The 16,701-nt window shown below is 42.4% G+C and overlaps 1 protein-coding gene across 1 annotated transcript; it reads left to right on the top strand.

Moving 5' to 3' along the window:
* On the top strand, positions 1-9,526 carry vps37c (VPS37C subunit of ESCRT-I). Its single transcript, XM_071522821.1, has 5 exons — positions 1-466; positions 946-1,055; positions 4,429-4,600; positions 7,245-7,327; positions 8,770-9,526. Exons 2-5 carry the CDS (start codon positions 963-965, stop codon positions 9,505-9,507), a joined length of 1,086 nt encoding a protein of 361 aa, XP_071378922.1. The 5' UTR covers positions 1-466; positions 946-962; the 3' UTR covers positions 9,508-9,526.
* The last annotated feature ends 7,175 nt before the right edge of the window (positions 9,527-16,701 follow it).

Raw genomic sequence — 16,701 nt, 5'->3', positions numbered from 1 at the left:
TTTCCTATTTTTAGCGAAAAATTTGCATTTTTTGAACATATTCTGTAGGCTACAATCGCCTGCATATCAAAGTAAGCATTTTCGGAGCACTGCTACGTCTGACAACGACCGTCAGGACCGAGTGGCGTCGTTTTGTGCTCCGTTTTTGCTCGCCAAATCGCTGGGCTTCCCTCGAAGTTGACGGCAGCTAAGTGCCTGACATTGCGATCATACCGACTGTTGTTGTCATCACATCGACACAACACGGAACTACCAGGTGTGACACAAGTCAGCCGACTAGCTAGCTAGCTTGCCGGTCAAAGTACGTCGAGAACGGCTTGCCAGCTAATTTTCATTCAACCGGATTACATCGGGGCAGGTCAGGGCTCCTGTGGACGTGTCACGTCAGCTGTCACTGGAAATAAATAGGTGGTGTTGGATGCCACCACTAGTCAGTGTCAGGCTGAATTTGGTTTGCTAGCATCGTGTAAGTACCAGCGGACTTCCACCTGTTTTCTTGCTTCACTGTTATTAGAATTTGGCGTGACAACTTGTTCTGTTTTGTGGCCTAACGCTACTTACAATGATCACTGACGAACAGTATGCATTCAAGATGCTAGCTAGCTATTAGCTATTCAGTTCTGTATTTACTATTCTCACGCCTAGTTAGTAATGAAATAGACCCACATTTTTGTAGTATGGTCCCTAGATTGTTGTTATTTTTTAAAGGAACTAGCTATTTCCTTTAAAAAATAACCATGTAGGGGAACATAGTTGTCATGGCTTAGTTGCTGTACTGTGTTGTCAACAATGGCCTGATAAGTTAATGACTAATAATTATCTACTCAAGGTCCGGTGACATTTTAATACAGTGGGTAGGTTTAGGCCTCCCAAGGTAGTCAATCCACTTTCCCTCTCCGAACATTGTTTTTAACTTTCATTTCCTGGTTCCTCCGTGATGGGCAGCCATCCTGGCAAATCAAATGGAGAAGCTCCAGGACCTGAGCCAATCAGAGCTGCAGGAGCTCCTGGACAACACAGAGAGGGTGGAGTCCATGGCTCTGGAATCTGATGAGGTAAAGTCTATGCATGAGTTTCCATTTTCTGCCCCCCCTGAGCAGGCCAATGCTTTCCGTTTCACATCGTTCCCTGGCTTTTAGAGAGGCTTTTGGTGTTAATGACCCCCAGTGGAATGGCTTTGTGAGAAGTTCGGGATTTGAGAACTCTGAAAAAATTCATACAAAGATTTGTTTGAGCCTCTCAGTCTAGGTGAAACGACATCACATGGAACCGGCCAAACTGTCAGTTTGCAGCAATATCCTAATGGTTAGAGAAGCCAGCTAGTGACCTGAAGGGTGCTGGCGCTGATTTGAATCCCCAAACTGACAGGAAATATCTGGGTGGAGGGGGAGTGAATGAGTAATGCTCTCCCTCTAACTCAACAACCATTGAGGTGCCCTGAAGCAACACACAGTGGCCAACAGTACAGAACTCTGATTGTACTGGGCAGCTTCCATGTGTTTAAGTGTGTGTGTGTGTAAAACCCGTCCTCTCCCCTCAACTACTCCCCATGGCCCTTTACTGTAAGAGAAGAATGGCTTCTCAGTCAAACCGCCTGCTAAAAAGAAGTCACCACACCCCAGGAGTCTCTCTCAGCTTTAGCATTGTGGATCGGCTGCTAGGCCATTGTGAGGATACTGCCTTCCCAGGTGTAAATTATGGCAGGCCTGTAGCTTAAAACAAGGTTAAAGGTGCTTGGCTGAGACCTAGCTGACAACGTGAGAAAATTAATTTATAAAATATGGTTCCCCCCAGTAAAAGGGTTTATTAAAAACAGTCTAAAATTAGCTAGACTTACGAGGAATACCACAGTTGGTAACGCTTTACTTGAAGACATTATGAAGCAGCACAAGCACATTAGAAACACATTGTGAGTGCATGATATAATACACACAATATGCAAACTATTAGAGGGTTGAATACTTCATTGGGCAGCTGTGTGCTTAACATAGCTTTAAATTGAATGTCATTTTCTCCTGTTTGTCCAATTATTTTGTAAAAATTTGAATTATAATCTGCTTGTAATGCATCGAGTAAAGCGTTAATTGCTTAAAAATTGAACATTTGAATTTAAGTTTGGAATAGGGCGCCTGTCTGAGGTATAGAAGCCCTTTATACTGTAGCCTGTGTTATTCTTTAACTCGGCATGCGGGCTCGATTTTGTTTTGTAAAGCATCCTCTCACATGATGCTGTAAGCAAACACTACATTTACATAGAGCTCATCTGTAACCTCATTGTTGACTAGGTGGCTACTGTAGGCTGTGGAAGAGTCTTTTTCTATGACAGGGAAAGAACGCAGTACATTATGTGGTGTTGCAATCAAGGTACAACTGCAAATTATTCGGGCATGATCCAAGAAAGCAGTGTAGCTCTCGGGGACCTAGTATACGATTTTCTAGCACAGTATATTCAAAATGTCTTACTATTACCTAAAGCTTAAGAAAATAAAGCTAAAGGAAATTGTTTTAGCCAGCGAGACAATTTGGCCCAAGTGAGTGAACTCGATTTTTCTGTTATTGGAATTTCAGACCCACAGCTCTAAAAATCACTCTCTCTCTCTCTCTGTGTGTGTGTGTGTGTGCTCCATGTGTGACCTGTGTGACACATACAGTATATCACACACACATATCTGCGCGTCCTGAAAAGGTCCGTAAAGTCTGAAATGATTCTGTCTTAAATACAGTTATTATTATACTTAAGGCAAATGACAAAAGACGTGAACGGGACCCGCAGTGGTGCAGGTTTTATTGTCCGGTGTTGTATTCCCTTACTTGCACTTCCAGTTGGTCACAGTGACTTTGAAGCACATGCCTGTCTGCTACAGAATACAATACGACCAAACAGGGGCCGGATTCACCAGTGTGTTCTTATGATAGATCTTAAGAAATGACATAAGAGGAAAATGTAGGAAGTTCTTAAGAAGGCAAAAGAAGTGCAATTCCTCAATATTTTCTTAGGAACAGTCTCATTTCTTACGAATGTCTTTCATTTTCCTACTTAAGAACTTCTCAAAATAGGGCCTGAATTAATTCTGGTTAATACACTTTAGGCTTACTGCCATTGAGGCTAGGAGGCTAGGAGACAAGGCTAGGAGGCTAGGAGACAAGGCTAGGAGGCAACCCAAAGTGCTTCCATCTACAAAACAATTGGGTAAAAAAAAATAAATCTTAATGTTAGGTGTAGGGGAACCTATGAAGACTTTGAATTATAACCTACTTGTCTAAAATGTGTTTAAATATATGATATTAGAGGCTTACCTTTTCACTGTAGGAGTTTTAAGACAGGTGAAGGGCCGTCTTAAAGTTAAGAAAAAAAATCAAGAACAAATTTGAGAACTTTCATTTCAAGAATACCATTTTTTTCGTAGGAAGAAACATAAGAAGAAAGTTAAGAAAATATATAAGAACTGTTTTTGAGAATAGCTTTTTTTCTTAAGACTAAAGTTAAGACAAAAAAGGGCGCTTGAGAAGATTTTTTTTTCTTAAGAGGGTTTTGTGAATCCGGCCCCAGGTCTTGGTTACATGGCATCTGCTTTACTAAACACAGTCGGGCATCGTGTCCCTAAACCATTCAGTTCCAAGTGTCTGTTTCTTATTATACCCAGTTAGTTTCAGAAGTTTCATTAGCCTGAAATAGGCTGCATTTGGACAGGTTTCTGCTTGGTTATTGTGGCTGTTAAATTGGTCTTACATTCAATTCAAGGTAGCGTTTAAAAAAAAGGTCTTAAAAAGTCTTACATTTGGCTTTCTAAAACCTGTAAATGCCTTGTTATAGAATACAATCGATATCTAACTGCTGAATATTCAAGTAAGGGACAAACTCCCTCTCGCTTTCTTTCCTTGTCTCTTAATTCCTAGATCTAATGATTCTATCTATCTATCTATCTATCTATCTATCTATCTATCTATCTATCCTTTCTCCATCCTCCTCTTCATCATCCACCTCTATCTTCATCTCCAAGGGATGTGATTTTAAGTTTTTTTTAAATTTATTTATTTGTTTTAACTGGGATTCCAGGTTTTCTCACGTTAATTTCTAACGGGATATCACTGTGTGGTCCCTGCTCTGTTCGTGCTTCTTTGTGTTCCCTGTCACATCCGGCCTTTCTCCATGATCCATGCATTATTTCTTGTTTTCTATAATATTTATCGATTTCAAGAAGCACCTCACCATCGTCCTCTCCCCACGGAATTATAACTCTCTCTAATTGTTCTACAGAAAATACAAATCCCTGCTGTCTCTCTGCACTCAGTTTTAACATGATCGTTCCATCGCCACACTCCTTATTTTTGGTTGCTTGTCATTTTTGGAGATCTAGGAATTATTAGGAAGCTTCTTCTACTGTATTGTATTCAAATGTAAAAACGCCTCTCCCGCCCTCTCCCAAGATCCAGAACATCCAGCTGGAGAGAGAGATGGCGTTGGCGTCGAATCGCAGCCTGGCCGAGCAAAACCTGGACATGAAACCTCGCCTGGAGAGACAGAAGGAGACCCTGGTGGAGAGATACTCCCAACTAGAGAGCGTCAGAGATGCCTACAGACAACACTGTGCCCTGAGAGGTAGGAGGGAGGGAGGGTAAAAAACGATGGGGTGGATGAACAAATGGAGTGAGGGATGGAGGGGTGGGGAGATTTCCAACCAGACACTCCTACATAAGCTATCTTTCTATGCGACTGTCAAGCAAATTTTGAGCAAACTTTTAAAAGTTGCAAACAATAAAATACGACCAACGATTATTTTCATTGTCAATTAATCTGTCGATTATTTTCTCGATTAATCGATTAGTTGTTTGGTCTATAAAATGTCAGAAAATGGTGAAAAATGTGGATCAGTGTTTCCCAAAGCCCAAGATGACGTCCTCAAATGTCTTGTTTTGTCCACAACCCAAAGATATTCAGTTTACTGTCATAGAGGAGGAAAGAAACCAGAAGATATTCACATTTAAGAAGCTGGAATCAGAGAGTTTTGACTTATTTTTCTTAAAAAATTCATTCATTCATTGATTATCAAAATAGTTGGGGATTAATTTCATAGTTGACAACTAATCGATTAATCGTTGCAGCTCTAGTGTCCATCACAAAGAAAATAAAGAGACTTCTTGAAGGTCAGAAAAATGGAAAGAGTCCTACATGCTGATTGATCAGTGTTAGGGAAATTGATGTTATTCTTCAGTGTCAGCCAATGCCGGCCGTATTTCACGCTTTCACCCGAAGACCAAAACAAAGACTCAATTGGGTTTAAAATCGTTTTTGTGAGACTGGGGAAATTGTATTGTATTTTGCTGTTTCCATTCCGCGTTCCTAATTGAAAACATCGTCATTTGCATAGAAATACTAGTGTCGCCCAGTAAAACCGTAGTGTTAAGTGGAGGGAAGAACAAACTACTCAAAGAACTTAGCAACCAGTTGTATGGAAAGAGATTAGTACCAGCAGAGATTGTATTTGAATTGCACATATTTGAATTTGTCATGCTCATATTGAACCGTTGAATTTTAAAAGCATGAATTTGTCGGATCAATAAATTTAACATGTGACACAGTTCAGCATTTACGCACGATTTGAAAATGAATGTAATTAATTGTTAACTATATGACAAATTTATGCAATTCAAATAGAACGTGTGCTCTCTTTCCATACGGTGACAGTTGGTCTCTGGTATCGTTGCCGTCTCCGGTTTGTAGACACAAAATCTAGGATCGGCGTCGAAGTGGAAGTTGTGGCGTCGTGACAACACCGATGCACGCGGCGCTGTAAGGATGGATGGATGGATGAACAGATGAACGTGGTAGGAGTGACAGGGACGGGATGAGAGAGAAGGTCAAGATGATTCAGTTTGTTTGGAGAGGAGGAGAAACGCAGCGGGGAGAGGATGAGCGACAGAAAGATGGAAGAGACAGATACAGGATGTAGAAAGCAATGATAATGGCAGCGGATGGACAATAATGACATTGCTCTGTGTATGTGTGTGTGTGTGTGTGTGTGTGTGTACACATGAGTGAACATTATAATTATCCCTGTAATCACATAATGGCCAGTCGTCCACCTCTGATATAATGGATATGATGCAGTTTGATTGATTACATATTTATTGTAGAACTGATCAATACCACACTGGTTCTCTGTGGGAACCAGTTTACAGGAATATGTTTATTATTATTATTATTATTGTTATCCTAGGTTTAAAAGTTGAGTTTTGGTGTCTCATGGTGTAAATGTTTCAGAGACTTTTCCACCCTGACAAGAATAAAATTCAGGGGGAAACACTGAATACTTTTAGAATTTGGGATTTTATTTTGGCATGAAATAGTCAAATTTAAAGCTACTGAATATGGGAAGATATGAGTCAAACCCTTCATCACATCACATGCAACATTGCAAGCCAGCGTCCCAAGCTATGATGTCACCTGGACCTGGTGTAGACAATGACAGCGGGTTGCATGCTCCTTTGTCTCCATACTCTCCAGTCCACTCAGCACACACACAGGCATTATTGTCTTCTCAACAAGTCACCCAGAGCTATTTGGAGGTGTACCAAACCAGATTTTCCTGTGTTGTGTGTGTGTGTGTGTGTGTGTGTGTGTGTAACATCATGTTCTCCACTTCCAGAAGTTGTTAAAGTGGCATTCTTGTTGGATGAGCGCCTACGAATAAATTCAGACCAGGGAGAAAATCTATAAATAATATCATATGAATAAAAAACACATATTCAACTTCAGACTCAAAGTAAGGATGGGCATTTAATTCTGATCATTATCATAGATCGAGGATGGATATTTATTCACTTTTGTTATATAGTACGCACTGCTAAAAAGTCCGTCTTACTAAGTCATTTAGTGTCATCTTCAGTCTTTCAAGCTTATTTTTCTCAAAACAAGTGAAAAACCATACAAATGGGGTAATAATTCCACTTATTTCCTATGTAGTCTCACTTGTTCTAGGGATTTTTTTTTTTTTTTTAGAAATTCATGTCAATATCTGGAAGCAAGGCAGATCCCTCTGCTAGTATCAAGAAAACACACGATTCAAAACACTCTTGAAACAAGTTGATTTGCTTTTGTCACTTGTTTTAAGAACAATAAAGTTTGCAGACTAAATGCTAGATGACGGGACTTGTTTAGTTGGTGTGACTCTGACAAGAGTGGGAGGTGTTCATTTGTGCTCACACCGATGCTCTCTTCTGTCTTCTGTCCACCTCCTCTGCAGATGGGATGGTGGGTCAGGTGTCTCCAGAGGCGTTGTTCTCCAGGCTACAGACAGAGGGCGGCAAAACAGAGGCAGAGTCGGAGGTCAGTACTTGCCAAACACACACACACACACACAGTGGTATGTATGCTTATGTATGCAGAGGTTGGTGTTTGTAGTGTGGGCATCAGTGCTTTAACTATTGTCACAATGTATGAATGAAAATGGGGCCCGTTTGGTTTTGAGCACAGATTTTTATTAGTGTATTTACATTTTACATTGTAGACTTCTAGCTGACGCTCTCTGCAGCATGTGTTTCAATTCCTATACCATCAGCATTACAAGCAACCAATACTAAGGAGGTCAGAGCAACAGTGCCCAGATAATATTCTTGTGACCCTAGAGCGATCATGTAAGAGTGAGTGCTAGAAAAAGAAATGGCATAAGAGCAAAGGATAGAAGGAGATAGAAGGGATTTTTATAGCAGTTTTTCAGAGTAAGAGTAAGGGGATATGATTGAGTGGGGAGGAGGAGACCTGAAGTACTTCTTGAAGACATGAGTTTCCAGATTATGGCAGAAGATGGATGTCTGGAGGTATGGGGGTGTAGGAATGGATTTTGATTTGCAGGTATGGGGGTGTAGAACTGGACTGTGGTCTGGAGGTATGGAGGTGTCGAACTGGACCGTGGTCTGGAGGCATGGGGATATTGGAATGGATCTTGATCTGTAGGTATGGGGGTGTAGAACTGGACTGTGGTCTGGAGGTATGGAGGTGTCGAACTGGACCGTGGTCTGGAGGCATGGAGATGTCGAACTGGACAGTGGTCTGGAGGTATGGAGGTGCAGAACTGGACTGTGGTCTGGAGGTATGGCGGTGTCGAACTGGACCGTGGTCTGGAGGTGTAGAACTGGACCGTGATCTGGAGGTGTAGAACTAGACCATGGTATGGAGGTGTGGAACTGGACCGTGGTCTGGAGGTATGAGGGTGTAGAACTGGACTGTGGTCTGGAGGTGTAGAACTGGACCGTGGTCTGGAGGTGTAGAACTAGACCGTAGTATGGAGGTATAGAACTGGGCCGTGGTCTGGAGGTGTAGAACTGGACTGTGGTCCGGAGGTATGGAGGTGTAGAACTGAACTGTGGTCTGGAGGTGTAGAACTGGACCGTGGTCTGGAGGTGTAGAACTGGACTGTGGTCCGGAGGTATGGAGGTGTAGAACTGGACTGTGGTCTGGAGGTATGGGGGTGTAGGACCGGACCATTGTCTCGAGGTATGGTGGTGTAGGACTGGACCATTGTCTGGAGGTATGGGGGTGTAGGACTGGACTGTGGTCTGGAGGTATGGTGGTGTAGGACCGGACCATTGTCTGGAGGTATGGTGGTGTAGGACTGGACCATTGTCTGGAGGTATGGGGGTGTAGGACTGGACTGTGGTGGAGGTGTAGGAGGGGAGTTGCAGTAGTTGTAGTTGTATTAATTATAATAATGACAGAAAGTATCCGTGTTGTCTCTCAGTCTGTGGGTTTGCGTGTCTCTCTGTCTGTAGGCACTAGCTGATGAGTTCCTGGAGGGCTCCCTGCCTCTGGACTCCTTCCTCGAGCGCTTCCTCTCCCTGCGCTCCCTCGCCCACAAAAGACGAGTGCGAATAGAGAAACTCCAGGAGGTCCTGCGGCAGCGGAGCGAGGGCGCCGACGCCTCCGGCATGACGTCGTCGGCGTGCGCGGGCCAGGACCCCGCCGCCGCCGCCCCGTCGCCATGGAGACAGCAGACGCCGACGCCGCCGGCGAGCCATCAGCAGCCGCAGCCGAGCTCCAAGCCGCCGAGTCAGTCCGCCGGCTACCAGAACGCCTCCCAGCCCGCCTCCTCGTCCGCGGGGGGCTCCTCCGGCCTCCCCTACGCCCCCTACCCCGTCTCCCCTCCCAACCCCGCCGCCGCAGCAGGGCCCGTCCCGGCCAACCCCCCGTCCCAGTTCCCTCCTTACCCCGGCGCCGGCTCCCCCTTCAGCCCGGCGGCGGGCTACTCCGGCCCCAGGCCCGCCTTCGGGCCGCCGGCCGCGACCGCCTGCCCTTACCCGGCCCAGCCCTCCTTCCCCACCCCGCACCCGGGCTCCGCGTTCGGGCAGTACACCCCCAGCCACCCCCAGAGCGGCCCGGCGCCCTACCCGGCCACCTACTCCTACGGCGGCTACAGCTATCCGAGCGGGCCCTCCTACCCCAACTCCCAGTCGCCAACGGGGAGGCCCATCTACAGACCAGGATATGGAGTTCCACAGCCATATTCCTGAAAGCACTACTGCTCCTCTTATCGAAAATCTTCTTAATCCCCCCCCCCCCCCTTCTCTTCGTCTGTCTCGCCCCCTTTCTCTCCTCCCTCGTTCCCTCGTCTCGACTCTCCATCGAACCCCTTCCTCCTCCTCCTCCTCCTCCTACTCGTCTTTTTACCTTCTGCCCCACCCACCCGCCTTCCTTTCTTCCTCCCCCGCTCCCACTTTGTCTGATTCAAGAGGGTCTCTTGCTTTACTTATCTCTTCGTTGCACTATTTCTCTCTCTCTCTCAATATCAGTCTCTGTTGATCTCTGTCATCGTTCTCCCCCCTCTCTCTCTCTTCATTGCCCTTTCCCTCACCCCCCTTTCCTTTACCCCTCTTTCCCGCTCTCTCCTTACCGCTGTCCCAACTACCCACACTAGTCTCAGGTTGTTGCGTTGTGTTTGAGTGTTAAAACACTCCTCCCTGTATTTGTCCCTTCACACATTCACTCCTCTCCCTCTCTCCATCACTCCCTACTTCCCTCCCTTCCATCTCTAGTGTGTGTGTGATGCTATTTGGCAATCAGAAAGTCCTAACACACAAGTGCACTCCCCCTTATGACAAGTAGTCAGTCAGATTAAAAATGAAAAAAAAAAAGTATATATATATCCTTTTCACTCTACAGCACTGTCCAGTACCTGTCCTGGCCAGAATCTGTCTGATTCACATTGTTATTCATGAGCACAGGCACTGTCAGTCTCCTATACCACTGCTGTCTTGACAAAACCCCATAATACCAACATTTGGCATGTATTTATTTTTTTTCCCTTAATTGAAGGTTTATAATTTCCTTTACGTCCTGAGCAAATTTTCTAAATTTGAAAAGTCATGGGTAGCTCTCATAATATGATAAAAAAAATGTGTCTGTTTTTGTCAGTTCTTGCAAAGTTCACTGTTTGGAGATGCAAGGTTTTCATGGATGTCATCAGCGAACAAATACTGGTGGATTTTCAGCTGTGGCTGCTTGGTTTATCTGCTCTGCCAGACGCATAACTATTCCAAAAATAAAATGGCAAATGTGGCCGGTGAATTTTAGAATGCATAATCCACTATGGAGACTGGGTAAAAAAAAAAAAAAATGACACCACCTGTAAGTCACCATTTATTTTCTACAACCAAAGAAAAGTGTGACAGTAATGACAGTGGTTGCTTCGATTTCTTTTGTTTTGTTGGTGCAGGGGGGAAAAAAAGTTGGCTGCAACTGAACTTCTGGGCAACGTCACTTGTCAGCAACCGTGCTAGCCTCGCTATATGTCCTGTCCATTGCTGTCACGCGTTGGCGTTACAGTTTGCTGTCACGTAGCTCAAATCGGCTGTTCGACAAAAGCACAGCAGTGTGGTTGCTAGCAGTGTGAACAGTTTTCAGTCCTAGGCCAGCACAGCTTGGTTCAATTCCACAGTTTTGTACAGCAGAGTGAACACACTACTGTACTGTATTCAGCACTGACTCACATGGGGGTAAATGGGTCACCCTTGCACTGGCGCAACACAGCTATTGCACAGTAAAACCATTGGAGAGCTCTACTGAGCTGCCCCAGCAACAGTATGGGGAAATGACCCGACTCCACAGTTTCATAGCCTCCATGTGCTTTCCACCGTGCGCTCCTAAGTCAGTTTTACATAGGTGGTTCATGTTGCGACTTTAGCAAAGTGCACTGGTTTTGCTTTCCCCTTATAAGAAAATATTTAAGGACAGTAATTTGGTGTAGTGGTTCAAACTCGGTCACAGTCATTTATGATTCTCCTCATTCAGGACAAAGAGTTCAGATAATATGCATATGTAATCATAGGAATATATAACAAGAATTCTCTTGTGAGGTATTTCTTTTGATAGACTGACATCAAAAACCCCAAAACTTGGGTTCTAGGATTATTTCATAAATGTTCTTTCCTCATTCTGGGACCCAGGTCAGTCTAAACCTAGTGCTACTCTTTCCATGTGGGTGGCCACCAGAGGAAATGCCATGACCCACGAATTTGTCCTGGCTAGAGTTAATGAAACCATATTCTAAAGTATTGTTTTCTCTACCAATACGATAGTCAGGGTGGGCCACAACTCTTCGGGTGCAATATTACTATTTCTTAGGGTGCGATCACAGACTTTGTTTTCTTTGGTCTGAACCATATTGGTAAAGTGTACTTTGTTGCATCTTTGTATTTGGTTTGGTTAGGTTCACACTGCCCAATGACAAGCGAAGTAGGACTTGTAAACAAAAGTCACACGGACTCAGAAGTAGCTCCTTTATTGGACAGGGTTTTGGTAACCTGTCATCCCGAGCCAAAACAAATCTGATTCCAGTCCCTGTAACTTAAACTATGCATGATGGACTTTTCTGCACTCTTTTTTTTGTATTTTCCCTTCTCTGCTGTTCATACCAGTTAAGAAAACATGAAGAAATAGCTGAATATGAGCATCAGTCCAGACTTCATTTTGTTATGCTAGACTTTCCAAGCATGAGGAACTGCTAGCTATCAGATGTCAACATCCGTCTCCTTATACCCATAAACCCTTGTGTTTTAGGGTTGTTTCCTGTTGATGGTTTGGATTCCGTTCTGAGTCCTAACAGTTCTCTTGTTAGAGGACTGAGATTTGTATTTTCAGGCATCTTGATGGGGTTATTTGGTGCCACCCGAGTTTAAATTGCATCGTCCTCGCTGCTCAAACAAACCGAACTAAAAGAGGAAACACTCCTCTACGCACCCATAGAGGAGTTGCCGCTTTGAACCCTTGCCTAAAACAATTTCAGAAGCATTGGGAGAGCTGTAGTGTCACATTGTCCTTATATTATTTAACCAGATAATCCTATTCACATATATAAAAAAAAAAAAGTCTAAATGCTGTCGCAGAGGCGTTCCCAGCCTTGCCAAGTAGATTTTCTGAGGAAACCTAAGCCTGGAGAATGCATTGAGAGATGAAGACCTTGAAATGGAGATTGACCAGTGGAGAATGAGAGAGAGATAGGAGTGCTGTAGTCACATAGTAACATCCTGACTTGAGACAATGATACCCGTTGGAGTCTCTGTCTGTTTTTCAAAGACCGATTTGAATCAAAACGGAACTGAGCATTGGTTTTGCGTCTTCTTTTTCTTCGTTTTCTCCCCACCAACACTCCTCTGTCCTGCCTCTCTCTGACTCTACCTTTCCCCTAAACCCCATCACTTCCTCTCTTATTTCCTCAAACTCTGCCTCCCCCTCTTCCGCCGTCACTCTTTCACTCTCTCTCCACGTTTGCTCGTTGAACACGAACTGATGCTTGACAATGATTACCAGATGAAAAATAGTTTTATTTCTATAAGTTCACACTATCTTTGAGAATACATGCGGCTTGTATAGTTGAGGAGTGAAAATATAAAGGTTGGCGATCAGTTTGTGTCAATCAATCAATTCAATTGAAATTGCAGTGTAGATAATTGATCGAAGACCATTCATTCTCAATTATTGAATGTTTTGGTAGAGGATACCATCTCTTTAAAATGATATTACACTTTGGTAATACATTTTCATTTTATTCTGCACACACAGTATGTCTAGCGAAGTTCGTAAATGGTCAACCAGCTAAATTGGCCACTCTGGGGTCCTGTAGTAGTCAGCACTGTTTTCATTTTGAAACCATAGTATGAAGATCACATTTCTATCGGGATGGGACGATATGTTTCTCTCACGATACGATTCGATACACGATATGATGTAATAAATAAAAATTCAGTGACAACAAAGTCAGACTGCAGAATTATGTTTATTTCTGAGACAAAATCTTTCTAGCAATGGTAATGGCTTGTAAGAATTTAAACTACAATTTAAAATGTCATTACAAAGTGCAAATAATATAATTTGGATGGAGAGCTTGTGAAATTGTGATGGTCAAGCGTCTCATTTGTGATTACTACAGCAGAATATAATGGAGCTAATTATCACCATTCATTTTTCTGCCCCACGATACGTATTGTCACATTTTTGTATCCGATATATTCAATTACGATATATCGTCCCATCCCTACATTTCCAACATTTACAAAGAAAATTGGAGTCAGATACTATTATTTGATTCTGTGTCCCAGTTCATATTTTTCAAGAAGCAATTTTGCCTGTTTGCAGTTATAGATATTGAGAGCTGGGGAAATGAGCCCGAATGTTGTTGCTGACAGGGAATCTCCAGCGTAGCTAATGTTGGAGGCCGACTGTTAAAGTGCCCCACCAAAGTGAAATATCACTGTAAACGGTTACCTTGACATTTTGAATTTCATCAATCATGTTATATTTCTTTGCCACTTTGTATATTTTACCCTCAGCTACTTTAAAATGGTTTGCTAGCATCATTGGCAATTCTCATTGAATGCTAATAAAGCTAACAAGCAGTTTTATCAGTTAACTGAAGCGCCAATGTCCAAACACTTTTCTCTGCACTGTGGCAAAAAAAAACAAAGTGTGACAAAATGTCATGGTATCCGTTTAATCAGTAAGATGCTATATCTTGAAACGATTGAATTGAATCTAAATTGATCACAGCCTCAAAAATACTGTACTACTATTAACAGCGATATTTTTTATTATTTTTTTTTTTTTCCAACAAGGGAATCACGGAAAGTAACTCAGATTGAGGTAACTTCCTTTCTGTTTCATTGAAGAAAAATATATTCTGCATCAAAATCAAATAACCTGAAAACAAATTTTGAATGAACGCTCAAATCTTCAGTCGTTCAATCGCAGTTACAAAACTGCAGCGAGACGAAAGGGAAGGATTTAAATGAAGTGCGTGCTGTAGCCATTAGGGTTGTGTGGTTGGAGGGAAGGGAAGTTTTACACCAGTTTTTTAATGAGGGGTGAATTCCACAATACAATTATATGTCATAAAATCTGACGCTCAAAATTTAAATGTTGAATTGTTTGTTTCTTAATTATGATTTTTTTATTTGTCTTTTTAAATAGACCTATGTAATAATCCGTTTGGTACCTACTGAATTGGTTGAAGTGAGTTAGAATCGAGTCTAGTTAAATCGTGCATTATTGCTAAGACACCTACCTGTAACAACTGGTGTATTACTCAGTAGCCCTGCAGTGGAGCGTCTCTGCAGTACGTGCTAACTCTATGCAGACCAGTGGCCGATCAGTGATCTCATGCCAAGCTCATGCTCTGCCCTAACTGCTATCGTGACTTCCTGAAATCCAAGCGGGCCAGCGTTGTTGCAGTTTGAGTTCCCTTTGCTGGTTTGGCTGCGTTAAAGTGGTAATTCTCGAATTCCTCTTCTCTTTTTTTTTTTTTTTAAACTTTGTCTCCATCTTTGGTGCTAAGCGCTCATTGCCGCGGTCTTTTTGCACTGCACTTCCCAGAGATCACCTGTCGGTCAAACGGTGCAGCCAGTACTGTGACGTCTTTCTCCAGTTTAGTTCCAATTTAACACCGGAGGATTTTTTTTTCCCAGGAAAGAGCTACCAGACGAACAGCAAATGTAGCTAATATTTTTGTTTATTGGAAAATGTTGTGGATTACTACTTTAAGCAGCGAGAAAACACACCAGATGCTCCAAACTGCTGGCCTGGTCTGGTTTTCCCAAAAATGTTATAGCATTAAAGGCTGTGATACATGGGCAACATTTTGATGCAATGTATTGCCCTCAGCTTGGACGGGAATTGGTAAACGGGATAAAATCAGTGTGTATAACGAATTGTTTGGGGGGGGAAACCAAAACATATTGCTTGGAAATTTTGGCCATCTACTTTGCCTCAAATTTTTTGCTTGTGTATAACGGCTTTAATGGTTCATTCAAACATTTGCTTAAAAAAAATGCTGCTTGTGCAAGTCAGAAAAAAATCTCCATCTGTGAAAACTCAAAACCAAAGTAAACTACTATATTCTAAAGGTGCAACGCTGTCAAGAACCAACAAGAAAACACAAGATGGTTCCATTTACAATACATCCACTGCAAAATGCACTGCACTGAAGTAACAGAGTTGTTCTTTGACCACGAACACGCAGTAAGACCGCTTTTGGTTCAAGTGGAGCGTCTTTGCACTAAGAACATCTTTGTTCCATTGGTTTTCTTCATTAACAAGAATCCACCTTTTTTTTCCAACTAGTCCTTACAATTCTGTAAATGGTGTGTATTTTCTGTTTGCCCCTTCAGTGAGCATTTATCAGGACTTGATTCAGACTCAGAGGACTATATGTGCATGAAACCTTAAAGGCCGAGGACGGGGAAAAAAAAGAGTCATAAGGAAAACCAGAATTGTCAGAATGATCCGTTAACGTCCCTTTGCTGCCCCTTCATGCCCTCGATCAATGGTTACGGTGCTGAGATAGTTTGCTTTACTATTGCATTAACTGCATATCGATTCATTATGGGAACCTTGCCTTCTGTCCCCCAAACACACACACACACACACACACACACACACACACACACATACAACAGTGCTGCTAGCAGGGCTGGTTTCAATTCCCCCTCAGTCAATCCAACAAGGGGATTTTTCTTCAAATTAAAATATTTAAATACTTTTTGAGCATGAGGAGCTTGTCATATCCCAAACAAATGTGGATGAATACTCTGTCGTTTAGCAAATTGCTGTTTCTATTTACATATTGAATTGAGAGTGAATTGAACTTCACCCTGGTTGCAAGCCATTGAGGACTTGACTTTCCCTATCGCAGAGACGGGAAGTCAAGACGGTAATATTAGTAGTATTACAGTGTTTTAGAAGAAGCACAAGGGAGATGTTCTAATATAGTCTAGCATTAATATTATCCAGAGGGAAATAACATAAAGATGGATTTATCTGTTCTTCTGATGGTGATGAATTATATGATGATAATGATGACTGTAGATTGTTAAAGAGCCTTTTTTTTCTTTCTTTTTTTTTTGTTTTTGGGTTGTGAATAATTAAACACTGAAGTTGATCTAAACGGTGATCTTCCGAGTCTTCATTTACAAATAGAGACGCTCATTCATTTCGCAGCATGGATAGTATTCAGAATATGCATATGTATTTTGAATTTATTATGTTGTTTATATGCATTTACTGTGTCTATGCATGATGGGTTTACATCCATGTTTTTCTTTTTTTTTTTTTACATCCATATCTTTTTCTTTTTTTAAAAACGTATCTTTTATCGCTTTTATATCAATATATGATGTGCTGAATTAGAAAAGCTGAATGGAAATAGGAAAATTCTG

The sequence above is a fragment of the Centroberyx affinis genome, unplaced genomic scaffold (genome assembly GCF_046629955.1).
Source record: "Centroberyx affinis isolate AG114_WGS23_722 - 3 ecotype Tasmania unplaced genomic scaffold, CSIRO-AGI_Caff_v1 ptg001029l_1, whole genome shotgun sequence".
Lineage (NCBI taxonomy): Eukaryota > Metazoa > Chordata > Actinopteri > Beryciformes > Berycidae > Centroberyx > Centroberyx affinis.
The sequence above is the reverse complement of the archived record's forward strand: the minus strand, read 5'-3'. Positions and strand labels throughout refer to the sequence as shown.

Excerpts from the sequence above, each read along its gene's own strand:
- vps37c (XM_071522821.1), top strand. The coding sequence starts at position 963 with ATGGAGAAGCTCCAGGACCTGAGCCAATCAGAGCTGCAGGAGCTCCTG. Across the intron at positions 1,056-4,428 it reads TGGCTCTGGAATCTGATGAG|ATCCAGAACATCCAGCTGGA; the intron begins GTAAAGTCTATG and ends CCCTCTCCCAAG. Across the intron at positions 7,328-8,769 it reads AAACAGAGGCAGAGTCGGAG|GCACTAGCTGATGAGTTCCT; the intron begins GTCAGTACTTGC and ends CTCTGTCTGTAG.